Raw genomic sequence first — 20,766 nt, forward strand, 5'->3', positions numbered from 1 at the left:
TTTAAATTTTGTACCTGGAGGGTGTCTATAGTATGCCTGTAAAGGGGCGCATGTTTCCCGTGTTTAGAACAGTCTGACAGCAAAATGACATTTCAATTCAAATGAATTGTCGGTCCAACAATATACATAAAAGTTCATTGATAAAAACGGCATGGGAATTTCCCCGCAGGGGAACCCCGAACCAAAATTTTAAAAAAATGTGTGGGGTCCCCCTAAATTCCATACCAGGCTCTTTAGGTCTGGTATGAATTTTAATGGGAACTCCACACCAAAATTTGAAAAAAAATGGCGTGGGGTCCCCCCAAAAATCCATACCAGACCCTTATCTGAGCACACAACCTGGCAGGCGGCAGGAAAAGAGGGGGGGACGAGAGAGCGCCCCCCCTCCTGAACCATACCAGGCCACATGCCTTCAACATTGGGAGGGTGCTTTGAGGTAGCCCCCCAAAGCACCTTGTCCCCATGTTGATGGGGAGAAGGGCCTCATCCCCACAACCCTTGCCCGGTGGTTTTGGGGGTCTGCGGGCGGGGGGCTTACTGGAATCTGGAAGCCCCCTTTGACAAGATCCCGCCCCCCCCCCGTGTGAATTGGTAATGGGGTACAAATGTATCCCTACCATTTCACAAAAAAAGTGTCAAAAAGGTTAAAAAACACAAGAGACGGTTTTTGACAAGTCCTTTATTAATTTCTTCTTCTTTCGGCTTCTTCTTCCATCTTCTTTCTTTCTGGTGTTCTTCTTATTCCTCCATCTTCTTCTTCCTCTTCTTCTTCTTCATCTTCTTCTTCCTCCACTTTTCTCATCCGGCATCTTCCACCAGGCTTCTTCTCCGCTCTGTCCGCACGATCCGCCTCAGTGGAAGTCCTCTGCTGTGCCATCCGGTGACCCCGCCCCCTCTGACAACACGGGGAAAGCCACAGGGAACTCCTGTGAATTCCCCGTGCGGGGGAGTGGGATCTGAGGGTTCCCCTCTTAAAGGGGGCTTTCATATTCCGATAAGCCCCCCACCCACAGACCCCCACAACCAGCGAGCAAGGGTTGTGGGGATGAGGCCCTTCTCCCCATCAACATGGGGACAAGATACCTTGGGGGGCTACCTCAAAGCACCCTCCCAATGTTGAGGGCATGTGGCCTGGTACGGTTCAGGAGGGGGGGGGCTGGTCTCTTGTCCCCCCTCTTTTCCTGCGGCCTGCCAGGTTGCGTGCTCGGATAAGGGTCTGGTATGGATTTTTGGGGGGACCCTAAGCCATTTTTTTAAAATTTTGGCGCGGGGTTCCCCTTAAAACCCATACCAGACCTGAAGGGTCTGGTATGAATTTTGAGGGGGACTCCCACGCCATTTAAAAAAAAAAAATTGGCACCGGGTTCCCCTTAATATCCATACCAGACCTGAAGGGCCTGGTATGGAATTTAGGGGGACCCCACGCCATATAAAAAAAAAAATTTGGCGCGGGGTTCCCCTTAATACCCATACCAGACCTGAAGGGCCTGGTATGGAATTTAGGGGGACCCCCACGCATTTTTTTTTTAAATTTTGGTTCAGGGTTCCCCTGTGGGGAAATCCCATGCCGTTTTTATCAATTAACTTTTATGTGTATTGTCGGACCGACAATTAATTAATAGCCGCGAGTAGTTTTAAATGACTTTTTTTCCTTTGAAATGTCATTTTGCTGTCAGACTGTTCTAAACACGGGAAACATGTGCCCCTTTACAGGCATATTATAGACACCGCCCAGGTACAAAATTTAAAGGAATATTATACTTTTATTGTTTCACTTTAAGCATTATTAAAAACACTGCTCCCGAAAAACCGGCCGTTTTTAAAACTTTTTTTTGCATTGATCCATGTCCCCTGGGGCAGGACCCGGGTCCCCAAACACTTTTTATGACAATAACTTGCATATAAGCCTTTAAAATTAGCACTTTTGATTATTCATGTTCGTGTCCCATAGACTTTAACGGTGTTCGAACAAATTTTTTCCTGTTCGCATGTTCTGATGCGAACCGAACTGGGGGGTGTTCGGCTCATCCCTACTTTTGACCACAAAATGTAACTTTTCATTCAATAAATGTAAAGGTAAAAGACATTAATCAGAGGAACCTGACCTCCGGAGCCTCTGCTGTACAAAGCTGGCATCAGAAGAGGCCCATCCCACTACTTAGTGCAAGGATGGAGGGAACCCCTCATAATGGTCACAGAAGGTGCGTAGACATGGGAACTTAGCACAGGAATTGTGGGAATCCCCATAATGGGTACAATAGGTGTACAGACCCGGGAACCCCTCATAATGGGCACAGCGGGTGTACAGACCCAGGAACTCAGCACAGGGATGGTGGGAACCCCTCATAATGGGCACAGCGGGTGTACAGACCCGGGAACTCAGCACAGAGATGATGAGAACCCCTCATAATGGGCACAGCGGGTGTACAGACCCAGGAACTCAGCATAGGGATGGAGGGAACCCCTCATAATGGGCGCAGCGGGTGTACAGACCCAGGAACTCAGCACAGGGATGGTGGGAACCCCTCATAATGGGCACAGCGGGTGTACAGACCCGGGAACTCAGCACAGGGATGGTGGGAACCCCTCATAATGGGCACAGCGGGTGTACAGACCCAGGAACTCAGCACAGGGATGGTGGGAACCCCTCATAATGGGCACAGCAGATGTTTAGGCCTGGGATTTAGCTCTCCACTTTCTATCAAACACTAAAATCTAAGTTCTGTCTGGACTGATCCCATTACTCATCTCTTAAGCTTATATCACACTTGTGATCCTGAGGGCAATATTGCTATGGAGGACACAGCAAGGAGGTGAAACATTCACCTGCTTGGGTGAGTAGGCCTCATGCTGGTTAGATGAGTGAGGTATACAGGTACATTTTAGCAATCTTGTACTAAGTCAGATGGTTATTGGGTGCAGCTGAGAGGAACACATATTTTATCTTGCACATGGAAGTAGAACTGTCTGTAATGCATTGATCATACCTGTTCCCAGAGCGGGGAAGGTGACAGAAGAGGCCTGATGCTTCTTGCATGCCTGCAGGATATTGCAGACAATTTTCTTGATGTATTTTGGATTTTTTGATACTCTTACATGGAGAATCCATTTACAGTGTTTGATGTTTCCAGAATCGGTGATGACGTATCCATTATGAGGTTGGGCACCTGTCAGAGATGGAAACTTTAGCTGGTAATGTACTGTAGATATTCCTGAATAACACTAACTAGGCTTAAAAATATCCCTTCTCCCCTCCGGGTACCTCTGCTGACTAACCTGTGGAAAAAAAATGTATAAACCAGAGGTGTAGCAAGAACCTTCAGGTCCCCGGTACAAGAGACCATGAAGGGCCCGCCCCCCAGACCCACCTCCCTTCCCTCCGAGACTGGGGCCCTTTACTCCCATTGCAGGGCCCTTTATTACGGTCCAACAGTGGGACCCTTTCACATGTTCTGCAGTGGACCCCCTTCCTGCCTTCTCGGGTAAGGTTGCCACCTTTTCCTCAAGCCAAATCCGAACACTTTAGCTCCACACAGCAAATTTTATTTGTGTAGTAAACACTATACATATATTTTGTGAATAAATAACATTTCTAATCATATGGATTTATTCACAAGAGTTCCCCCTAACATCAGAATCGACAGAGTTCCCCTTTATATCTGAATAGCAGAGTTCCCCTTTATATCTGAACCGCAGAGTTCCCCTTTATATCTGAACCGCAGAGTTCCCCTTTATATCTGAACCGCAGAGTTCCCCTTTATATCTGAACCGCAGAGTTCCCCTTTATATCTGAACCGCAGAGTTCCCCTTTATATCTGAACCGCAGAGTTCCCTTTTATATCTGAACTCGCAGAGTTCCCTTATACTATAAGGGGGACTTTACAGAATTTGAGCTACGTGAGAACTCTGGGGACTTCAAATTAAGGGGAACATTGAGAACTCTGATGTAAGGCGAAACGCAGCAGCCCCTCTGATAACCTGAGCCCCCACTTACATCAGAGTTCCCAGTATTCCCCTTTAATCAGGGTTCCCAGAGCCCCCTTACATCACAGTCCACAGAGTTCTCCCTTACATCAGAGTTTCCAGAGTCCCCCTTACATCAGATTCCGCAGAGCCCTCCTTACATTAGAGTCCACAGAGTTCTCCCTTACATCAGAGTCGGCAGAACCCTCCTTACAGTCAGCAGAGCCCCCCCTTACATCAGAGTCCGCAGAGGCTCCCTTACATCAGAGTCCACAGTGCCTCCCTTACATGAAAGTCTGCAGAGCCCCCCTTACATCAGAGTCCGCAGAGCCTCCCTTACATCAGAGTCTACAGTGCCCCCCTTACATCAGAGTCTGCAGAGCCCCCCTTACATCAGAGTCTGCAGAACCCCCCTTACATCAGAGTCTGCAGAATGTCCACTTACACTGTAAAGGGTATCTCTGTGGACTCTGGAACTCTAACATAAGGGGTGAACTGGGAACCCTGATTTAAGGGGGCTCTGATGTAGGGGGAATGCTGAGGACTCTGGTGTAAATGGGAACTCTCATGTAAGGGGTCTCCGCTCACCAAAGCCACCTCATACATCAGAGTCCACAGTTTATCTCTTACATATGAGTGCCCCTTATGTCTCATACACACGATCGGAAATTCAGCCAGCAAAAGACCGATGAGAGCATTTGGTTGGAAAATGCATCCGTGTGTATGCTCCATCCAAGATTTTTCTGATGTAAAACCCGCTCCTGCGTATGCGGCATTACATTTGTTTACTCAGAGACAGGAGAGAGAAGAGTGGGAGGGAGCACTTTCCTTACAGACAGAGGATGGAGGATGAGCTAACTCCCATGATGGAGGCTCAGCCATCCTCTGTCTGCACCTTTGATCATCAGCTGCTGGGCTTCACACTTCTTGTGGTGCACACACAGGAGGAGAGGGCGGAGGATGATTTGAAGGTCATCTCTCTCCCTTCTGTGCAAGGGAGGATGGAGGGGGGAACTGTCAGTGCTGGTTCTGGGCTGTGTGAGAGAGATGCTCACAGCTCAGAGCCCTGCAGCCAGCTGGGACCCCCCCATCCCCCCACAGTGGTGGAAGGCTATGGCCTGGTCGTAAGTGCGACCTTTGCAACCCTGGTAGTTCCACCACTGGTATAAAGGTACTTATTTTCAGCCAACTCCCGTCCAGTCCTGTGATCTCCTATGTCAGCCAGTGGTGGCTGCAGAGGAGAAGATAGAGTACTCAATAATGGCTGATAAAGCCTGGAGAGGTGACACCATCCACAGGCTCTTATGATCCATCCCTTGTCGGCTCTCTCTCTCCTCTTCCCTGTAGCTGCCACTGACTGATACAGGGGCACTGGATCACATGACCGAACCAAAGCGGGCTGCAAATAGTAATCACCAAAAATAAAATACACCATTCCAAAGAGTATCACAGAAAAGGCAAAACATATATTATAATAAAAAATTTGTTATTAAAAAAAAAAAAAAAATATATATATATATATATATATATATATATATATATATATATATATATATATATATTATGTGGCATTGGGATCCTGTGCTACCTGGAATATTGCTGGTTTACACCAGATTTTGGAGAGAAGGGCACGCTGATTGCACAGCTGTGTGCTGGGTAGGGATGGGCTTTATGTACAGGTCAAACATTATTTCTGAAAATGATGATAAAGGTTTTTCCATGGCAACCACAGGCAGTGCTGCAGAGTTGTCCCTGGAAATCTCACGAGGACTCCCTGTGTTGGAGCTGGCGGGGCTCCAGGACAGCTCTGATACTGCTCAGGTGGAATACAATGGGAAAACAGCTCAAATGATGGAGCATGATTTATCACAATCTGATGTGGTTGACAGTGACTATTGCAGGATGCCTGCTGCTAAACCACTCTGTCCACCTGTGTTTCCATGGGCAGAGGGAGCAGTACTGTGGAGTGCTGGTGACTGGAGCACAGACAGGATAGACTGGGATAGTCTCGCCATAAAGGTGTTAGCGTGGTGGAAAGAAATTTCTAAAGGTAATAGTAAGGTGGACACTATTGCTGCTGTGACAAATGGAGAGGCTGCAGGGCCAGTAGACACAGGTGTGTTGGCTTTTGCAGAAGTTTAACCTCTCCAGTTGGAAAAATCTCAAAAGGGTGCATACATAGCAGAGGTTTTGTCCACAGGAAAAGAGATGAGTAATGTTGAGTGTCAGGATGGTGGGATGATGGATGAAGACTTGGAAGGGCTCAGTGTTGCTGAAAATGAGAGGATGAATGTGACACATGCGTTTAGCAGTGCTCATGGGGAGCCGCAAGTTTTGCCAGTTGCCTCTGAGGTGGAGGTCTCTAAGTGTCTCGGCCTCTCAAGCCTTAGCAAATGAGCCCCTCTACGTCGTTAGTAAGGGAAAAGTCCCTAGAGTTCTGTGTTTAGATGTGGCATGTCTAGAAATAACTGAGATGTTGTTGGAATTGGTAAAAATCTTTCCACTGTATGTATCCTCCGCAGATGAGTGACCTCGTACTGCGTAGTACCAATTGGTGGAGACAGGTGGTACAGGCGATGTTAAGCAATGTTGATAAAAATTGGTTACTGCCATGTTGGTTAATTTTGTGGAAAGTGGTGTCACAGTTCTCTGCGAGAGTACTTCCAGCAGCAGTTGTGTGTGGAAGGCGCTCAGGGGAACTGCTAGAGGAATCAGAAATGATAGAAATAGTGGAAGTCTCTCCGTATGCTGGTGTGATGAGGTGCATTCCTGCTGGTGCGGTCCGAGGTGCAGCTGAGCAGTGGTTGGTACATGGCGCGTGTGCTGTCTCACCCACTGGACCACATGTAAAGAAAGGGCCCGGAACAGACGCAGCAGTAGTGGGAATTCAATCCATCACTCGCAGGGAGGTGCAGGTTGAGGTACCAATGGACACAGAAATGGTTAAAGAGATTGGTGTGGACAATCTCTTCTTGTGGACAAGAAGTCCTGATGACAATGATAATATTGAGTTGAATAATCGCTTGTGGAACATTGCTATTGAGGTTAAACAGAAGGATGTGGTGTTGATCTCAGATGGTTTGGTTGCCAAGGGTAACCACACAGGGTTTAGTGAACTTGGGAAATGGATGTTGTTGGTCAGTTTTGCGTCAGGTAGTGAGAGGGGTCAGTCCCTGACAGGTTTCATGGAAGTGGGTCCCCAACAGTCCCGGGAGATTAGGTCTATGTTAGAAAAAAAAAGAAAGGGAGGATCCCATGGCCAGAAGGTAGAAGGGATAGAGAGGTTAGTGGGAACCCACAGTTCAGGAAGAAGTACTTGTGGAAGCACACCTGGAAGAAGATGTGGGTGGAGTACCCCTTTAGAAAAAAGTGCCAAGGTGAAGTGCTGGTGGAAACACAGAAAGTCTGTGCGTGGGAGTCAGGTGGACTCCCATTCCTCTGCAAGAGTCAGAGACTGCATGGGTACAGACAGAGCATGCATGTCTGCAGGAGGCAGATGTACTTTGCGACAGAGCAGCAAGGCGCTGATCAGGAGTAAGCTAGGAGAGAGCTTAATTCAAGGAAACACTTTTGTTCTAAGGAGCGGACCTAAGACCTAGGCTACAGGCCTGAAGCAGCTGTGTGGCAATAACATAAGCCAGGAGAGAGAGTGTCACCAGAGGTACAGTGTGGGTACAAAACAGGGACACAGTTACAGGGTCAGGAGGACCGAGGTCAATGCCTGAACAGCAGTGCTGACCAGAGAGCCAGGTGGCTCGGTATTTTCCACTTATTTCATTATTGCTTTGTGGAAGAAACCCCTGCGTGGGAATTCTGGATGGACTGTTTTTCTTTTACTTCAATAAACCTGGGCCAAAAAAAGCCCTTAAACTGCATATCTGGCGTAGACTCAGCTCATTGGTAAGCTCTACACTGAAGCTAAATAACTCCCAATACCACTATATATATATATATATATATATATATATATATATATATATATATATATGTATGTATGTATGTATGTGTAGCGCACACCCCATTGAGGTGGGTGCTTAGTGTGTTTCTGTAATTAGTGATAGGTAAATTTGGCCAAGGCTTTGCATTTTTTCCTTTGGGCCTGGTTGTTTATTTGGGGGTGTGAGTGATAGAATAGAGGGGGGTGTGGCCACCTACACTCGGGCTCAAGGAAGTCCCCTCATCCTTCCAGTGAAATTGCATTGGAAGGGAGGTAGGATTTGGGACTTGAGTGGCAGGCAGCTTATGTGGAGAGCTCTGGACCAATTGTTAAATTGTATTGGCAGGGGCGGGATATAAACTGGGGTCACATGCTTCCTAGGGGGAGTTCACTGGAAGAGATGCAGGAGCTGTAACCATGTAGGGTGCAGGAGGAGGAGGCTTGAAGGCCTGGGTGGTTCAGAGATCCCAGTGCTGGATAGCAGGAGCAGTCATCACCATGTAACTAGAGGAGAAACCAGGCGCCCTAGCCGGGGGTGTGCCGGACTACCATGACATGTGACAAGAAAGAGAACAAGATGCTCTCACATGGTTCCAATGAAAACACGCCTGTCACAGAACTTGTAATGTAAACCAGAGTGATCCCATCCACCGAGCCGGGTAGCTGCTCTAAGATGTATTCCTGCATACAGCCAGGGACTCTGAGCCAAGAGCTGCCGCTGGAGACACTCAAACCAATACAGCCTGTGGCACTTGCAATGAAGGGTCAGGATGGCTGTGGGCACCGATCCAATGTGCCGGGGGAGTCACAGAACACAAGTCTGTGTACTGTGGATACTGCAACACGTTTCTGAAGACGTGGCCTCCTTCTTCAGGCATGCTCAGTAGGGCTCCTCCATCTCCTTAAAAGCAGATCCTGGTCTAGAGTCCCAGGAGGAGGCATTAACCCCTTACTATCAGATGGCTTACTAAGGGGCATATGTACAGTATATGTACAGTGGGGACGGAAAGTATTCAGACCCCCTTAAATTTCTCACACAGCACCCCATATTGACAGAAAAACACAGAATTGTTGACAGTTTTGCAGATTTATTAAAAAAGAAAAACTGAAATATCACATGTTTCTAAGTATTCAGACCCTTTTCTGTGACACTCATATATATAACTCAGGTGCTGTCCATTTCTTCTGATCATCCTTGAGATGGTTCTACACCTTCATTTGAGTCCAGCTGTGATTATTGATTATACTGATTGGACTTGATTAGGAAAGCCACACACCTGTCTATATAAGACCTTACAGCTCACAGTGCATGTCAGAGCAAATGAGAATCATGAGGTCAAAGGAACTGCCTGAAGAGCTCAGAGACAGAATTGTGGCAAGGCACAGATCTGTCCAAGGTTACAAAAACATTTCTGCTGCACTTAAGGTTCCTAAGAGCACAGTGGCCTCCATAATCCTTAAATGGAAGATGTTTGGGACGACCAGAACCCTTCCTAAAGCTGGCTGTCTGGCCAAACTGAGCTATCGGGGGAGAAGAGTCTTGGTGAGAGAGGTAAAGAAGAACCCAAAGATCACTGTGGCTGAGCTCCAGAGATGCAGTCGGGAGATGGGAGAAAGTTGTAGAAAGTCAACCATCACTGCAGCCCTCCACCAGTCGGGGCTTTATGGCAGAGTGGCCTGACGGAAGCCTCTCCTCAGTGCAAGACACATGAAAGCCGCATGGAGTTTGCTAAAAAACACCTGAAGGACTCCAAGATGGTGAGAAAAGAGATTCTCTGGTCTGATGAGACCAAGATAGAACTTTTTGGCCTTAATTATAAGCGGTATGTGTGGAGAAAACCAGGCACTGCTCATCACCTGTCCAATACAGTCCCAACAGTGAAGCATGGTGGTGGCAGCATCATGCTGTGGGGGTGTTTTTCAGCTGCAGGGACAGGACGACTGGTTGCAATCGAGGGAAAGATGAATGCGGCCAAGTACAGGGATATTCTGGAGGAAAACCTTCTCCAGAGGTCTCAGGACCTCAGACTGGGTCGAAGGTTTACCTTCCAAGGAGACAATGACCCTAAGCACACAGCTAAAATAATGAAGGAGTGGCTTCACAACAACTCCGTGACTGTTCTTGAACGGCCCAGCCAGAGCCCTGACTTAAACCCAATTGAGCATCTCTGGAGAGACCTAAAAATGGCCGTCCACCAACGTTTACCATCCCCCCTGACAGAACTGGAGAGGATCTGCAAGGAGGAATGGCAGAGGATCCCCAAATCCAGGTGTGAAAAACTTGTTGTATCTTTCCCAAAAAGACTCATCAAAAGGGGCTTCTACTAAATACTGAGCAAAGGGTCTGAATACTTAGGACCATGTGATATTTCAGTTTTTCTTTTTTAATAAATCTGCAAAAATGTCAACAATTCTGTGTTTTTCTGTCAATATGGGGGGCTGTGTGTACAATATGGGGGGCTGTGTGTACAATATGGAGTGCTGTGTGTACAATATGGGGGGGCTGTGTGTACAATATGGGGTGCTGTGTGTACAATATGGGGTGCTGTGTGTACAATATGGGGAGCTGTGTGTACAATATGGGGAGCTGTGTGTACAATATGGGGTGCTGTGTGTACAATATGGGGTGCTGTGTGTACAATATGGGGAGCTGTGTGTACAATATAGGGTGCTTTGTGTACAATATGTGGTGCTGTGTGTACAATATGGGGTGCTGTGTGTATAATATGGGGTGTTGTGTGTACATTAATGAGGAAAAAAATGAACTTAAATGATTTTAGCAAATGGCTGCAATATAACAAAGAGTGAAAAATTTAAGGGGGTCTGAATACTTTCCGTCCCCACTGTATATACACGTTCTGAGCTATCCATCTGTAGTACTATATACCTAAAAATAATTCTAATAAGAAACTTGTCACTACTTGAATGAGAAATATACAGATATATACATAATTATGTCATAAAAACATCATATTCCAAAATCATAAAAAAAAACTCAGAGTCCCTGGCTGTATGCAGGAATACATCTTAGAGCAGCTCCCCGGCTCGGTGGGCCGTGTTTTCATTGGAACCATGTGAGAGCATCTTGTGGTCTTTCTTGTTCCCAATAAATGAGGTTTTACACTAGGGGAGCGAGTCCCTTGTTTTTTTTTTTCCCTTCTTCCTTTCGTTACAGATTGCAGCCCAGAACTTGTTGACAATCTCCTAGGGGAGCAGCTCTACCTGGTTCACCTAATTAGGACAGTGGATATCTAGGTTGAAGAGCGCAGGATAAGAAATCTTTTTTTGTGAAAATATCTTCAACAGAACAAATCTAGCAGAATGTGGCCATTTATTACTAGCTACAGTATACCATGACTTGGATAAATGAGAACCTTCACAGACATATAAAGATGTACATGGCATGGCCTTTACTGGCACCGGGTGAGCGTCCATCAATAGTAATACCCAATGGTTTAAACCCATTTCCTTCTATATCTTCCCTACGTCTGTCACATTATGTTGGTGCATTGTCTATTCTTGTACAAAGGCAAAAACAAAGCATAAAACAAGGACGGTCCAGTGCAGAGCTTTACCCAGAGCCACAGCAGATGATACAACAGACGGTCCAGCAGCTTCCAGAATCACTTTTGAAACTCCTACAAATAAAAAATATAAAACACAATGAGGCTCAATTCACAGAGCTTCAACACACGGGTTAGTATCCTTATTTATCCAAGTGACTGTCATTTTCAAATCTTATTGAACTGAACTGAAAATAAGTATCCTTTATCCTGGTGTGTTAGCTTCGTGAATTGTGCCCTATGTCGACTCAACAGAGAGATGAGCCCAACAAAATTCATATTCCTTTATCTACGAGTCTTTCCATCCATAACTCATACAAAGCCCTTCACAATCTGATGTCTCTATACATTCCCTCACCAGTTTCCAGATACAACCACACATGACCTCCCCCTCCCCCCCTCCTCCAGTCATGTCGTCACACTCCACCACCCAGAACTTCTCTGGGAATCCCCTCCCCCATCCCGATCACCTCTACAGGCATCAAGTGCACTCTTCACACTCAGGTTGTAGTTTTTATGCTATACTAATCATTGGATCATTGTATTATCTGTACTACCCACCCGTGTTCTATCTAGGACTCTGAACATAGAACAAAATTATGACCACTTTTTTTTCTGGATTTCTTCATGAGTGATTTACAATCTACACTGATCAGCCATAACTTTATGACAGGTAAAGTGAATAACATTGATTATTTTGTTACCTGAAAGTGGGTGGGATATATTAGGCAGCAAGTGAACATGATGTCCCTGAAGTTGATGTGTTGAAAGCAGAAAAAAATAGGCAGGTGTCAGGATATCACCGACTTTGACAAGAACCAAATTGTAATCACTAGACCTGTGTCCACAGCCATAAATGCCTATGATGGGGATGTGAGCATCAGAACTGGAGCACAGAGCAATGGAAGAAGGTGGCTTGGTCTGATGAATCATGTTTTCTTTTACATAATGTGGATGGCCGGGTGTGTGTGCGTCACTTACCTGGGAAAGAGGTGGCACCAGGATGCACTATGGGAAGTCTGATCCATGGAGGCCCCACCTTGCAACTTGCAGGACCTAAAGGATCTGCCAGATACCACAGCATACCTTCAGAGGTCTAGTGGAGCCCATGACTCGATGGGTCAGGGCTGTTTTGGCAGATAAAAGGGGACATACTGGATAGTCATAGAGTTATGGCCGATTGTTGTATAATCTGATATTCAGATGTTGGGGGTCGGAATGAATCACCTTTGCACAGAGTGAAGTCTCGGTTGGAAGAATTTACAATGACGTCAGTGTCCTCTTTGGTTATATCGCCGGTCTTCACCTGATAAGTGATAGATCCGATCTTCATTTCATGAACCCAGAGTGACGGGTTTGTTACCGTCCCAAAGAATGCTGCAAGACAGAAAGGATAGGAATGTATGGGAGATGTATGTAGACCCCCTTCCCAAATGATGGAGTTCAGGTGGCTCCAGTGAATGGTGCTGGTAATACTACATTGTACAAGGACATCGTACACAATTGTGCCCTGCCAATTTTGTGGTAACAGTTCTGGGTAGACCCTTTTTTGTTCCAGAATGACTGTGCCCCTCCTGTGTACAAAGCCAGCTCCATAAAGACATGGTGTGACCAGCTTGGTGTGGAGGAACTCAAGTGTCTTGCACAGAGCCCTGATCTCATCCCTACTGATCACCTTTGGGATGAAATGGATCTCTGATGGTGAGTCGGGTCTTCAATACCTGACCTCACAAATGGGCACAAATTCCCACAGACACCCTTCAAAACCTAGTGGAAAGTCTTCCCAGAAGAGTGGAGACTACGAGGGGAAGGGGGCTGAGCAACTCCATATTAATTAGCCAATTTTTGGAATTGGATGTTCAACAAGGTCACGTAGGTGTGATGGCCAGGGGTTCACAGACTTTTGGTCATACAGTATATAATAAATTAGAATCTGATATGAAGCATCATTTGTATATTTTAAAATATATGGAATAGTTTGAGGGAATAAACTTCTTATAGCAGACATAGATTAATATTACATAAACATACTTGACCCCGTCGCAGCTGATTGCATGTTGGTGGCCCCGCTAAGGATAGCATCAGTGCAGTTTTCCAGTTGGCTTGTAAATGCCTGTAAATACATAACACAAGAAAACATCCATTATACAGCAAGAAAAACATATATGAGATACAGGTAATGTGAATTGGGAAGTGAGGTGGCCAGGGTCTAGTGGGATGAAGGAGAGGCTTTCTATAATCGTATGCACTACAATGATACCTTCTAAAAAGAGTCTTTGGTAATCCATGTTTTCGTTTGTAGTCACCAAATGTATTATCCTGTATGTGTATCCTGTTCAAGCCATCTCCATGCACCTAATGATGGCTCTGTGCTTGCCGGGGACAAGGAGCAGGACACCCCACCACCCAGATGGCCATGCAGGAATATTCAACCTCTACACTAAGAGCATCACAATAATCACAAGATCTCCATTACCTTGATGGTGTCACTGTCACTGGGGTGAAGGACCAAATGAACTTCTAGAAGGTTCTGTACTTTGTTTTTGCAGCTAAACTGCAAAATTTCATCGAACATCACAAAAGCAACCAAATCCTTTGGAAAACTGAGAATGCCGGTTCCAATAGCTGGGAATGATATTGACGTCCGCTGGTTCTGCTCTGCCTGCCCCAAACAGTCTTTAATAATTTTGCGAAGAATCTGAAACAGAGAGTCCAAGATTAAAGGGTAACTCTGGGCAAGATTTAAAAAAAAAATCACATATATTTAATTTGCAATTCTATAGTGCTTTTCTCCCTGGGGACTAAAAAGGGTTTAGGCGGTGGGGCAGCCATCTTGGGAGCACCTAGTTTAGCCAACTGACCTACCAATCTTTAGAGCGAGGAAGGACACTGGGGTACCCAGATGAAACCCATACAAGCACAGAGATAACCTGCAAACTCCATGTGTGACAGGGGCCTTTGGAGGGGACTGCAGGGTGGCCTCTTGCCTACTGACTATGGGCCCTGGCTTTTAAGGGAACACTACTCTTTGGGAGGTGTGTGCCTGGGGGACCCCTGAAGTGGTCTTATTTATATTCAAGTCCATATCTCCCCAAAACACACAGACTCTGAGAACTGGAGGTTCTGATGGCCCAGTAGAAGTCCTAGTAGGACGAAACGCGTAGGGCTTGGTTTCTCCGCTCCCCATACTGCTTTTATACATTTCATTTGTATGCTGGTTTTTATGAAGAATAAACAACCAACCTTTTTGATCTACACCATCGGAAGCTCTCTCCCCTTTTTTGCATATTCTCTGCTGTATGAGCTTGTTTGACCTTTCCACCTGGTGATTCATTGCTCGCTGGCTGTTTCCATCACTGCGATTCCACTGAGAGAGGACCGGACCTTCGAGGATACCGCTGACCACTCCAGACCCACCGAGTGATCCTCCCAGACCCTCCGGAATGTTCCTGCTCCATCGTGGTTCCGGTTACCCATGCTAGTTTGACCTGGTGTCGCTGACATCCAGGTCCACTGGCTCTAGTAAGAGTACCCATCTTTATTCAACTATTGATGTAATTTTCTTCAGATACAAATTCAACTGTTCCTGGTCTCTGTATATGAATGATCCTGTGTTTGTGGCACACCTGTCGTTTTTTGGGACTGTTTCATTTGAGACTTAGCAGTAGTCCTTTTATCTTCACTTGGTTGGGACTCATTTATGCACACATTTTACTTATATACTTGGTCATTCATGTATTCACAAAGTATATTAGCACTGTCTACTAGTACATGGTTATTTGTGTATTTACACAGTTCGTTAGCACTGTTTATTCATTACTGCTACATTTTCACTTTCTCCAAGAACATTAAACCTGACGCCCTGTCCTGGATGTTCCTCAAATCTAAGTAAATCTCTCTTCCAGACACTATCCTTTCTCCTGGAAATTTCCTCCTGCTTCAAGAAAACCTGCTCTCTTGAATCAAGCAAGCTTCCGCAGGACAGACGCCCTCCATTGGACCGGAATTACAGGCTAGAGATGGCTTGCTTTGGCACAAGGACAAAATTGACATACCTGAAAACCTACGAGTGTCTAAATTGGAACTTTGCCACGATCATGCACTGGCTGGGCATTTCGGCATGACCAAGACCACTGACCTGGTACAAGAATTGTAGAGCCAAGGCCTGGGGGCTACTAAAACCTTTGCCTGTCCCAGACAGACCATGGAAGATGTTATCCATAGACTTCACTGTCAAGCTATGACTGGCAGAAGATCATACCACTATCTTTGTGGTAGTAGATCGACTGGCAAAAATGGCACACTTTATTCCAATAAAAGGCACCCCCTCAGCCCCCGAAACGGCACAGGTATTCATTAAGGAAGGTGACAAACTCCATGGAGTACCAGCCAACATTGTCTTAGATCGGGGGGTACAATTTACCTCCCAATTCTGGAGGTCTCTTTGCAAAGCTCTGGATATTGAATTATCATTTTCTTCCGCTTATCATCCTCAGACCAATGGGCAAACGGAGAGGACTAATCAAAACCTCGAGCAATACCTGCTTCTCCTCTTTTGCCCAAGATGACTAGATTTCCCTGCTCCCATTGGCCGAATTTTCCTACAACAACTCCAGCCACTCCGCTACCAAGCAGACCCCATTTTTTGCTAACTATGGCCTTTATCCTTCATTCCTGCCCAATTCCCTTCCCGAATGTACGGTGCCAGCAGGTCAGGAAAAGATAAGTTTCTTTGCCTCCAATAATCAGCTATTACAGCAAACCATTTCCAAGACTCAGGAGCACAACAAAGAAACTTTCGACAAAAGAAGACGAGGTGAATTAATACTGAACTTGAAGATGGCATTCCCTTCAAGGAAGTTGGGTCCCAAGTTCATAGGTCCATTTCCTGTTAGAAGGAAAATCAATGAAGTTGCTTAAGAACTAGAACTTCTGAATTCACTGAAAATCCACCCTGTGTTTCATGTGTCACTACTGAAACCTTCTGTCTCCAATCCATTTTCTGGTCAAAGTTCAGATCCTCCAGACCCTGTCATAGTAGATGAAGAGTAAGAATTTGAAGTGGGGTCAATCTTGGATTGCAGGAGGAGAAACAACCAGAACCAATTTTCTGATTAAGTGGAGGGGGTATGGACCCGAAGAAAACTCTTGGGAACCCGAGGGGAAAATCCACGCTAAGAGTCTGGTTCAATCCTTTAAAAGATCCCATCCCAAGAGGCTGCACCTTGGGGGGGCAATGTCCGGAAGATCCTGCCAGTAACAGGCGCTCCAGGCTTATTGGTTCGTGGGCGCCAATGCGCATGCGCTTGCGCACAGGAATGTGCACACACTCCTGTTGGCACCAGGCGGGCTATTTAAACCTGCCTGTCACATACAAACTTCACTGTCTGCTCTACAGTATTCTGTGTGCCTTAACCTGATCAGAGACTTTACCTGTGAATACCCGGCTATCTGTTACCATCCCAGCTATCCACCTGCATCTGATCTACGGCCTGCTTTTGACTACTCTCCTGCCTGTTCCTCTGGTCCCTCTGCTGCCCACTTGATATGCGACCCAGCCTGCCTGACTACTCTCAGTGTGTTCCAAGTTCCAGTCTACTAACCTGTCAGCTGTTCCTGGTTCCAGTCCAGCACACCAGTTCCAGCCTGCCTCCTGTTCCTGTCTCCTGTCCCCTGCAAGGAATTCCTGGACTTCTGGACTTCCTTTCTCCGCTGTTGATCCTGCCAGGCACTTGTACCTCTCCTCACTCCTGTGCCTCTTTTTACCTTACCAGGGGCTGTGAGTAGGAGCCGTAAGGGAGGCCTCCGTCTGCAATTCGGGCTCAAGCCACTAGGTACGTGTCACTTTCACATGTTCTGCAGTGGGCCCCCTTCCTGCTGTTATGGGTATGGTTGCCACCGTTTCTTCAAATAAAATAAAATGACTCTTGGGAGCCACACACCCAACTAATAATAGTGTAATATTAAATAATAATAGTGTAATATTAAATAATAGTGTAATATTATGGGGAATCTTGATGGGATGCAATGTTCAGGGATGGGGACAATTGTGGGTGCTCACTCAGGTTGAACTGGATGGACTGGTGTCTTTATTCAACCTTACTAACTATGTTACTATGTTACTATTAATAATAGTGTAATATTAAATAGTAATAGTGTAATATTAAGTAATAATAGTGTAATGTTAAATAAAAAGCTGCCAGCACCCTCTCCACTTCCTTATAGTGAAATAACACAATATTTGTACATATAGTGCGGCGCTACTAATAAAGTGCAATGAAATTAATATCACTAAAAAATACAAAAAATAGAAATAAAAAAAATATACATAGACACAAATCAAACTAACAAATGTCCAAAAATACAAAGAATTTGTTAAAGTGAATGCCTTTTTAGATTGCATCAATCCAACCAATGTACAAAAAAAATCTGTGCAAAAAAATATAATATAAAAGAATATGTGCAAAGAATGTTCCTCAATCAGTGATCTTCATGTCATATATTTTCCACTGTGCATTATCCTTTTCTCTCAGCCACCTCCACCGTATTTGATGTACCCTCATCTTAAGGCTACTTTCACACTGAGTGCCCATGTGCTAAAGTGCAGCTTGTTTTGGCAGCGCTTTAGCGTTGTTTTAGCCGCGGTTTTCGGGCCGCTAGCGGGCGCTTTTTACAAAAAAATTGTAAAAAGTCCCATGTTGCGGCGCTTTTAAAGCACTTTTAAGGTGCTCTGGAAGCATTGCCCTTTCATTGCAATGGACAGGGGTGTTTTTAGAGCACTGGTTACAGCGCCCCCAACCGGCCCCAAAGATGCTGCTTTCATGACTTTTTTTCCCGTCCCGCAAGCGCACCACCCCCAGTGTGAAAGCCTTCATTTCAATGAATGGGGGGCAGTTTTGAGGCGCTTTACAGGTGCTATTTCTAGCGCTAAAATGCTTGAAAACTGCCTCAGTGTGAAAGGGGTCTAATACAGCAGATAATGAGTCTTTAGAATTTTCCTCATATAACGATCCTTGCTGAGTCATTTTACTGCATGCCCCAGACTCCTCAATCTGCAGCTGGAGATCGTTGTATGCAGATTGAGGAGTGTGGGACACGCAGTAAAGTGACTCAGCAAGGATCGTTTTATGAGAATACCTTCACACTGAAAGCGCCGGCCGTTCGCGCTAAAGCGCCGCTTGTTTTAGAGGCTCTTTAGCTTTCCGGACGCCAGCGGGGTGCTTTTATCCCCCAAAAAAGGGTTAAAAACTCCAGTTTTGCGGCACTTTCAAAGCGCTTTTAAGGCGATTAGAAAGCGCTGCCCATTCATTCCAATGGGCAGGGCGTTGTGGGAGTGCTGTATACAGGGCTCCCAACCCAAAGATGCTCCTTGCAGGACTTTTTGGAATTTCCTGCAAGCGCACTGCCCGAGTGTGAAAAGACACACTGGAATGAATGGGAGGCAGATTTCAGGCGCTTTGCAGAGGCTGTTTCTAGCGCTAAAACACCTGAAAACCACCTCACTGTGAAATTAAAATTCTGAAGGCTGATTATCTGCGGTATTAACTGCTTGCCGACCGCCTCACGCAGATATACATTGGCAGAAGGGCTCGTACAGGCAAAACCACGTACCTGTATGTACCCCTTTAAGAGGCAGCCAGCGGGCGCGCAGCAAGCTCCGTGAGTCGGGTCGCGGGTCCCGCGAACTCGATCGCCGTGGGGATACCTGCGATCACCTCATGGGGAGGAAGAACGGGGAGATGCTGATGTAAACAAGCATCTCCCCATTCTGCCTAGTGACAGTGTCACTCGATCTCTGCTCCCTGTCATCGGAGCACACAGCCACGCCCCTCACAGTTAGAAACACGCCCCTAGGACACACTTAACCCCTACACTGCCACCTAGTGGTTAACCCCTTCACTGCTAGTGTCATTTACACAGGAATCAGTGCATTTGTATAGCACTGATCGCTGTATAAATGACAATGGTCCCAAAAATGTCCGATGTGTCTGCCATAATGTCGCAGTCACAACAAAAATCGCTGATAGCCGGCATTTAAAAAAAAAATTATTACTAAAAATGCCATAAAACTATCCCCTATTTTGTAAACGCTATAACTTTTGCGCAAACCGATCAATAATCACTTATTGCAATTTTTTTTTACAAAAAATATGTAGAAGAATACATATCGGCCTGTGGAGAGGGTGAGCTGTGGGGGGGGGGGTGAACTGTGGAGAGGGTGAGATGTGGGGGGGTGAACTGTGGAGAGGTTGAGATGTGGGGGGGGTGAACTGTGGAGAGGGTGAGATGTGGGGGGGTGAACTGTGGAGAGGGTGAGCTATGGGGGGGGTGAACTGTGGAGAGGGTGAGATGTGGGGGGGTGAACTGTGGAGAGGGTGAGCTATGGGGGGGGTGAACTGTGGAGAGGGTGAGCTATGGGGGGGTGAACTGTGGAGAGGGTGAGATGTGGGGGGGGGTGAACTGTGGAGAGGGTGAGATGTGGGGAGGAGGTGAACTGTGGAGACGGTGAGCTGTAGGGGGGTGAACTGTGGAGAGGGTGAGATGTGGGGGGGGGGGTGAACTGTGGAGAGGGTGAGATGTGGGGGGGAGGTGAGAGGGTGAGATGTGGGGGGGTGAACTGTGGAGACGGTGAGATGTGGGGAGGAGGTGAACTGTGGAGACGGTGAGCTGTAGGGGGGTGAACTGTGGAGAGGGTGAGATGTGGGGGGGGGTGAACTGTGGAGAGGGTGAGATGTGGGGGGGAGGTGAGAGGGTGAGATGTGGGGGGGTGAACTGTGGAGAGGGTGAGATGTGGGGAGGAGGTGAACTGTGGAGAGGGTGAGATGTGTGGGGAGGTGAACTGTGGAGACGGTGAGCTGTAGGGGGGTGAACTGTGGAGAGGGTGAGATGTGTGGGGGGGTGAACTGTGGAGAGGGTGAGATGTGTGGGGGGGTGAACTGTGGAGAGGGTGAGGTGTGAGGGGGGAGGTGAACTGTGGAGAGGGTGAGCTGTGGGGGGGTGAACTGTGGAGAGGGTGAGATGTGCGGGGGGGTGAACTGTGGAGAGGGTGAGATGTGCGGGGGGGTGAACTGTGGAGAGGGTGAGATGTGCGGGGGGGTGAACTGTGGAGAGGGTGAGATGTGTGGGGGGGGTGAACTGTGGAGAGGGTGAGATGTGCGGGGGGGTGAACTGTGGAGAGGGTGAGATGTGCGGGGGGGTGAACTGTGGAGAGGGTGAGATGTGTGGGGGGGGTGAACTGTGGAGAGGGTGAGATGTGGGGGGAGGTGAACTGTGGAGAGGGTGAGATGTGGGGGGGTGAACTGT

At 46.7% G+C, this 20,766-nt stretch overlaps 1 protein-coding gene across 1 annotated transcript in view; it reads right to left on the reverse strand.

Moving 5' to 3' along the window:
- LOC141147320 (protein mono-ADP-ribosyltransferase PARP14-like) overlaps positions 1-20,766 on the reverse strand; it is a 171,151-nt gene that overhangs the window by 36,770 nt on the left and 113,615 nt on the right. Inside the window, exons 8-12 of the mRNA XM_073634541.1 lie at positions 13,940-14,161; positions 13,495-13,576; positions 12,691-12,840; positions 11,476-11,538; positions 2,988-3,167 (exon numbers count right to left, since the gene is read on the reverse strand). Of these exons, the coding sequence (XP_073490642.1) occupies positions 2,988-3,167; positions 11,476-11,538; positions 12,691-12,840; positions 13,495-13,576; positions 13,940-14,161 (697 nt within the window). The remainder of the gene's footprint in view (positions 1-2,987; positions 3,168-11,475; positions 11,539-12,690; positions 12,841-13,494; positions 13,577-13,939; positions 14,162-20,766) is intronic.

The sequence above is a fragment of the Aquarana catesbeiana genome, linkage group LG06, assembly GCF_042186555.1.
Source record: "Aquarana catesbeiana isolate 2022-GZ linkage group LG06, ASM4218655v1, whole genome shotgun sequence".
NCBI classification, from domain to species: Eukaryota; Metazoa; Chordata; class Amphibia; order Anura; family Ranidae; genus Aquarana; species Aquarana catesbeiana.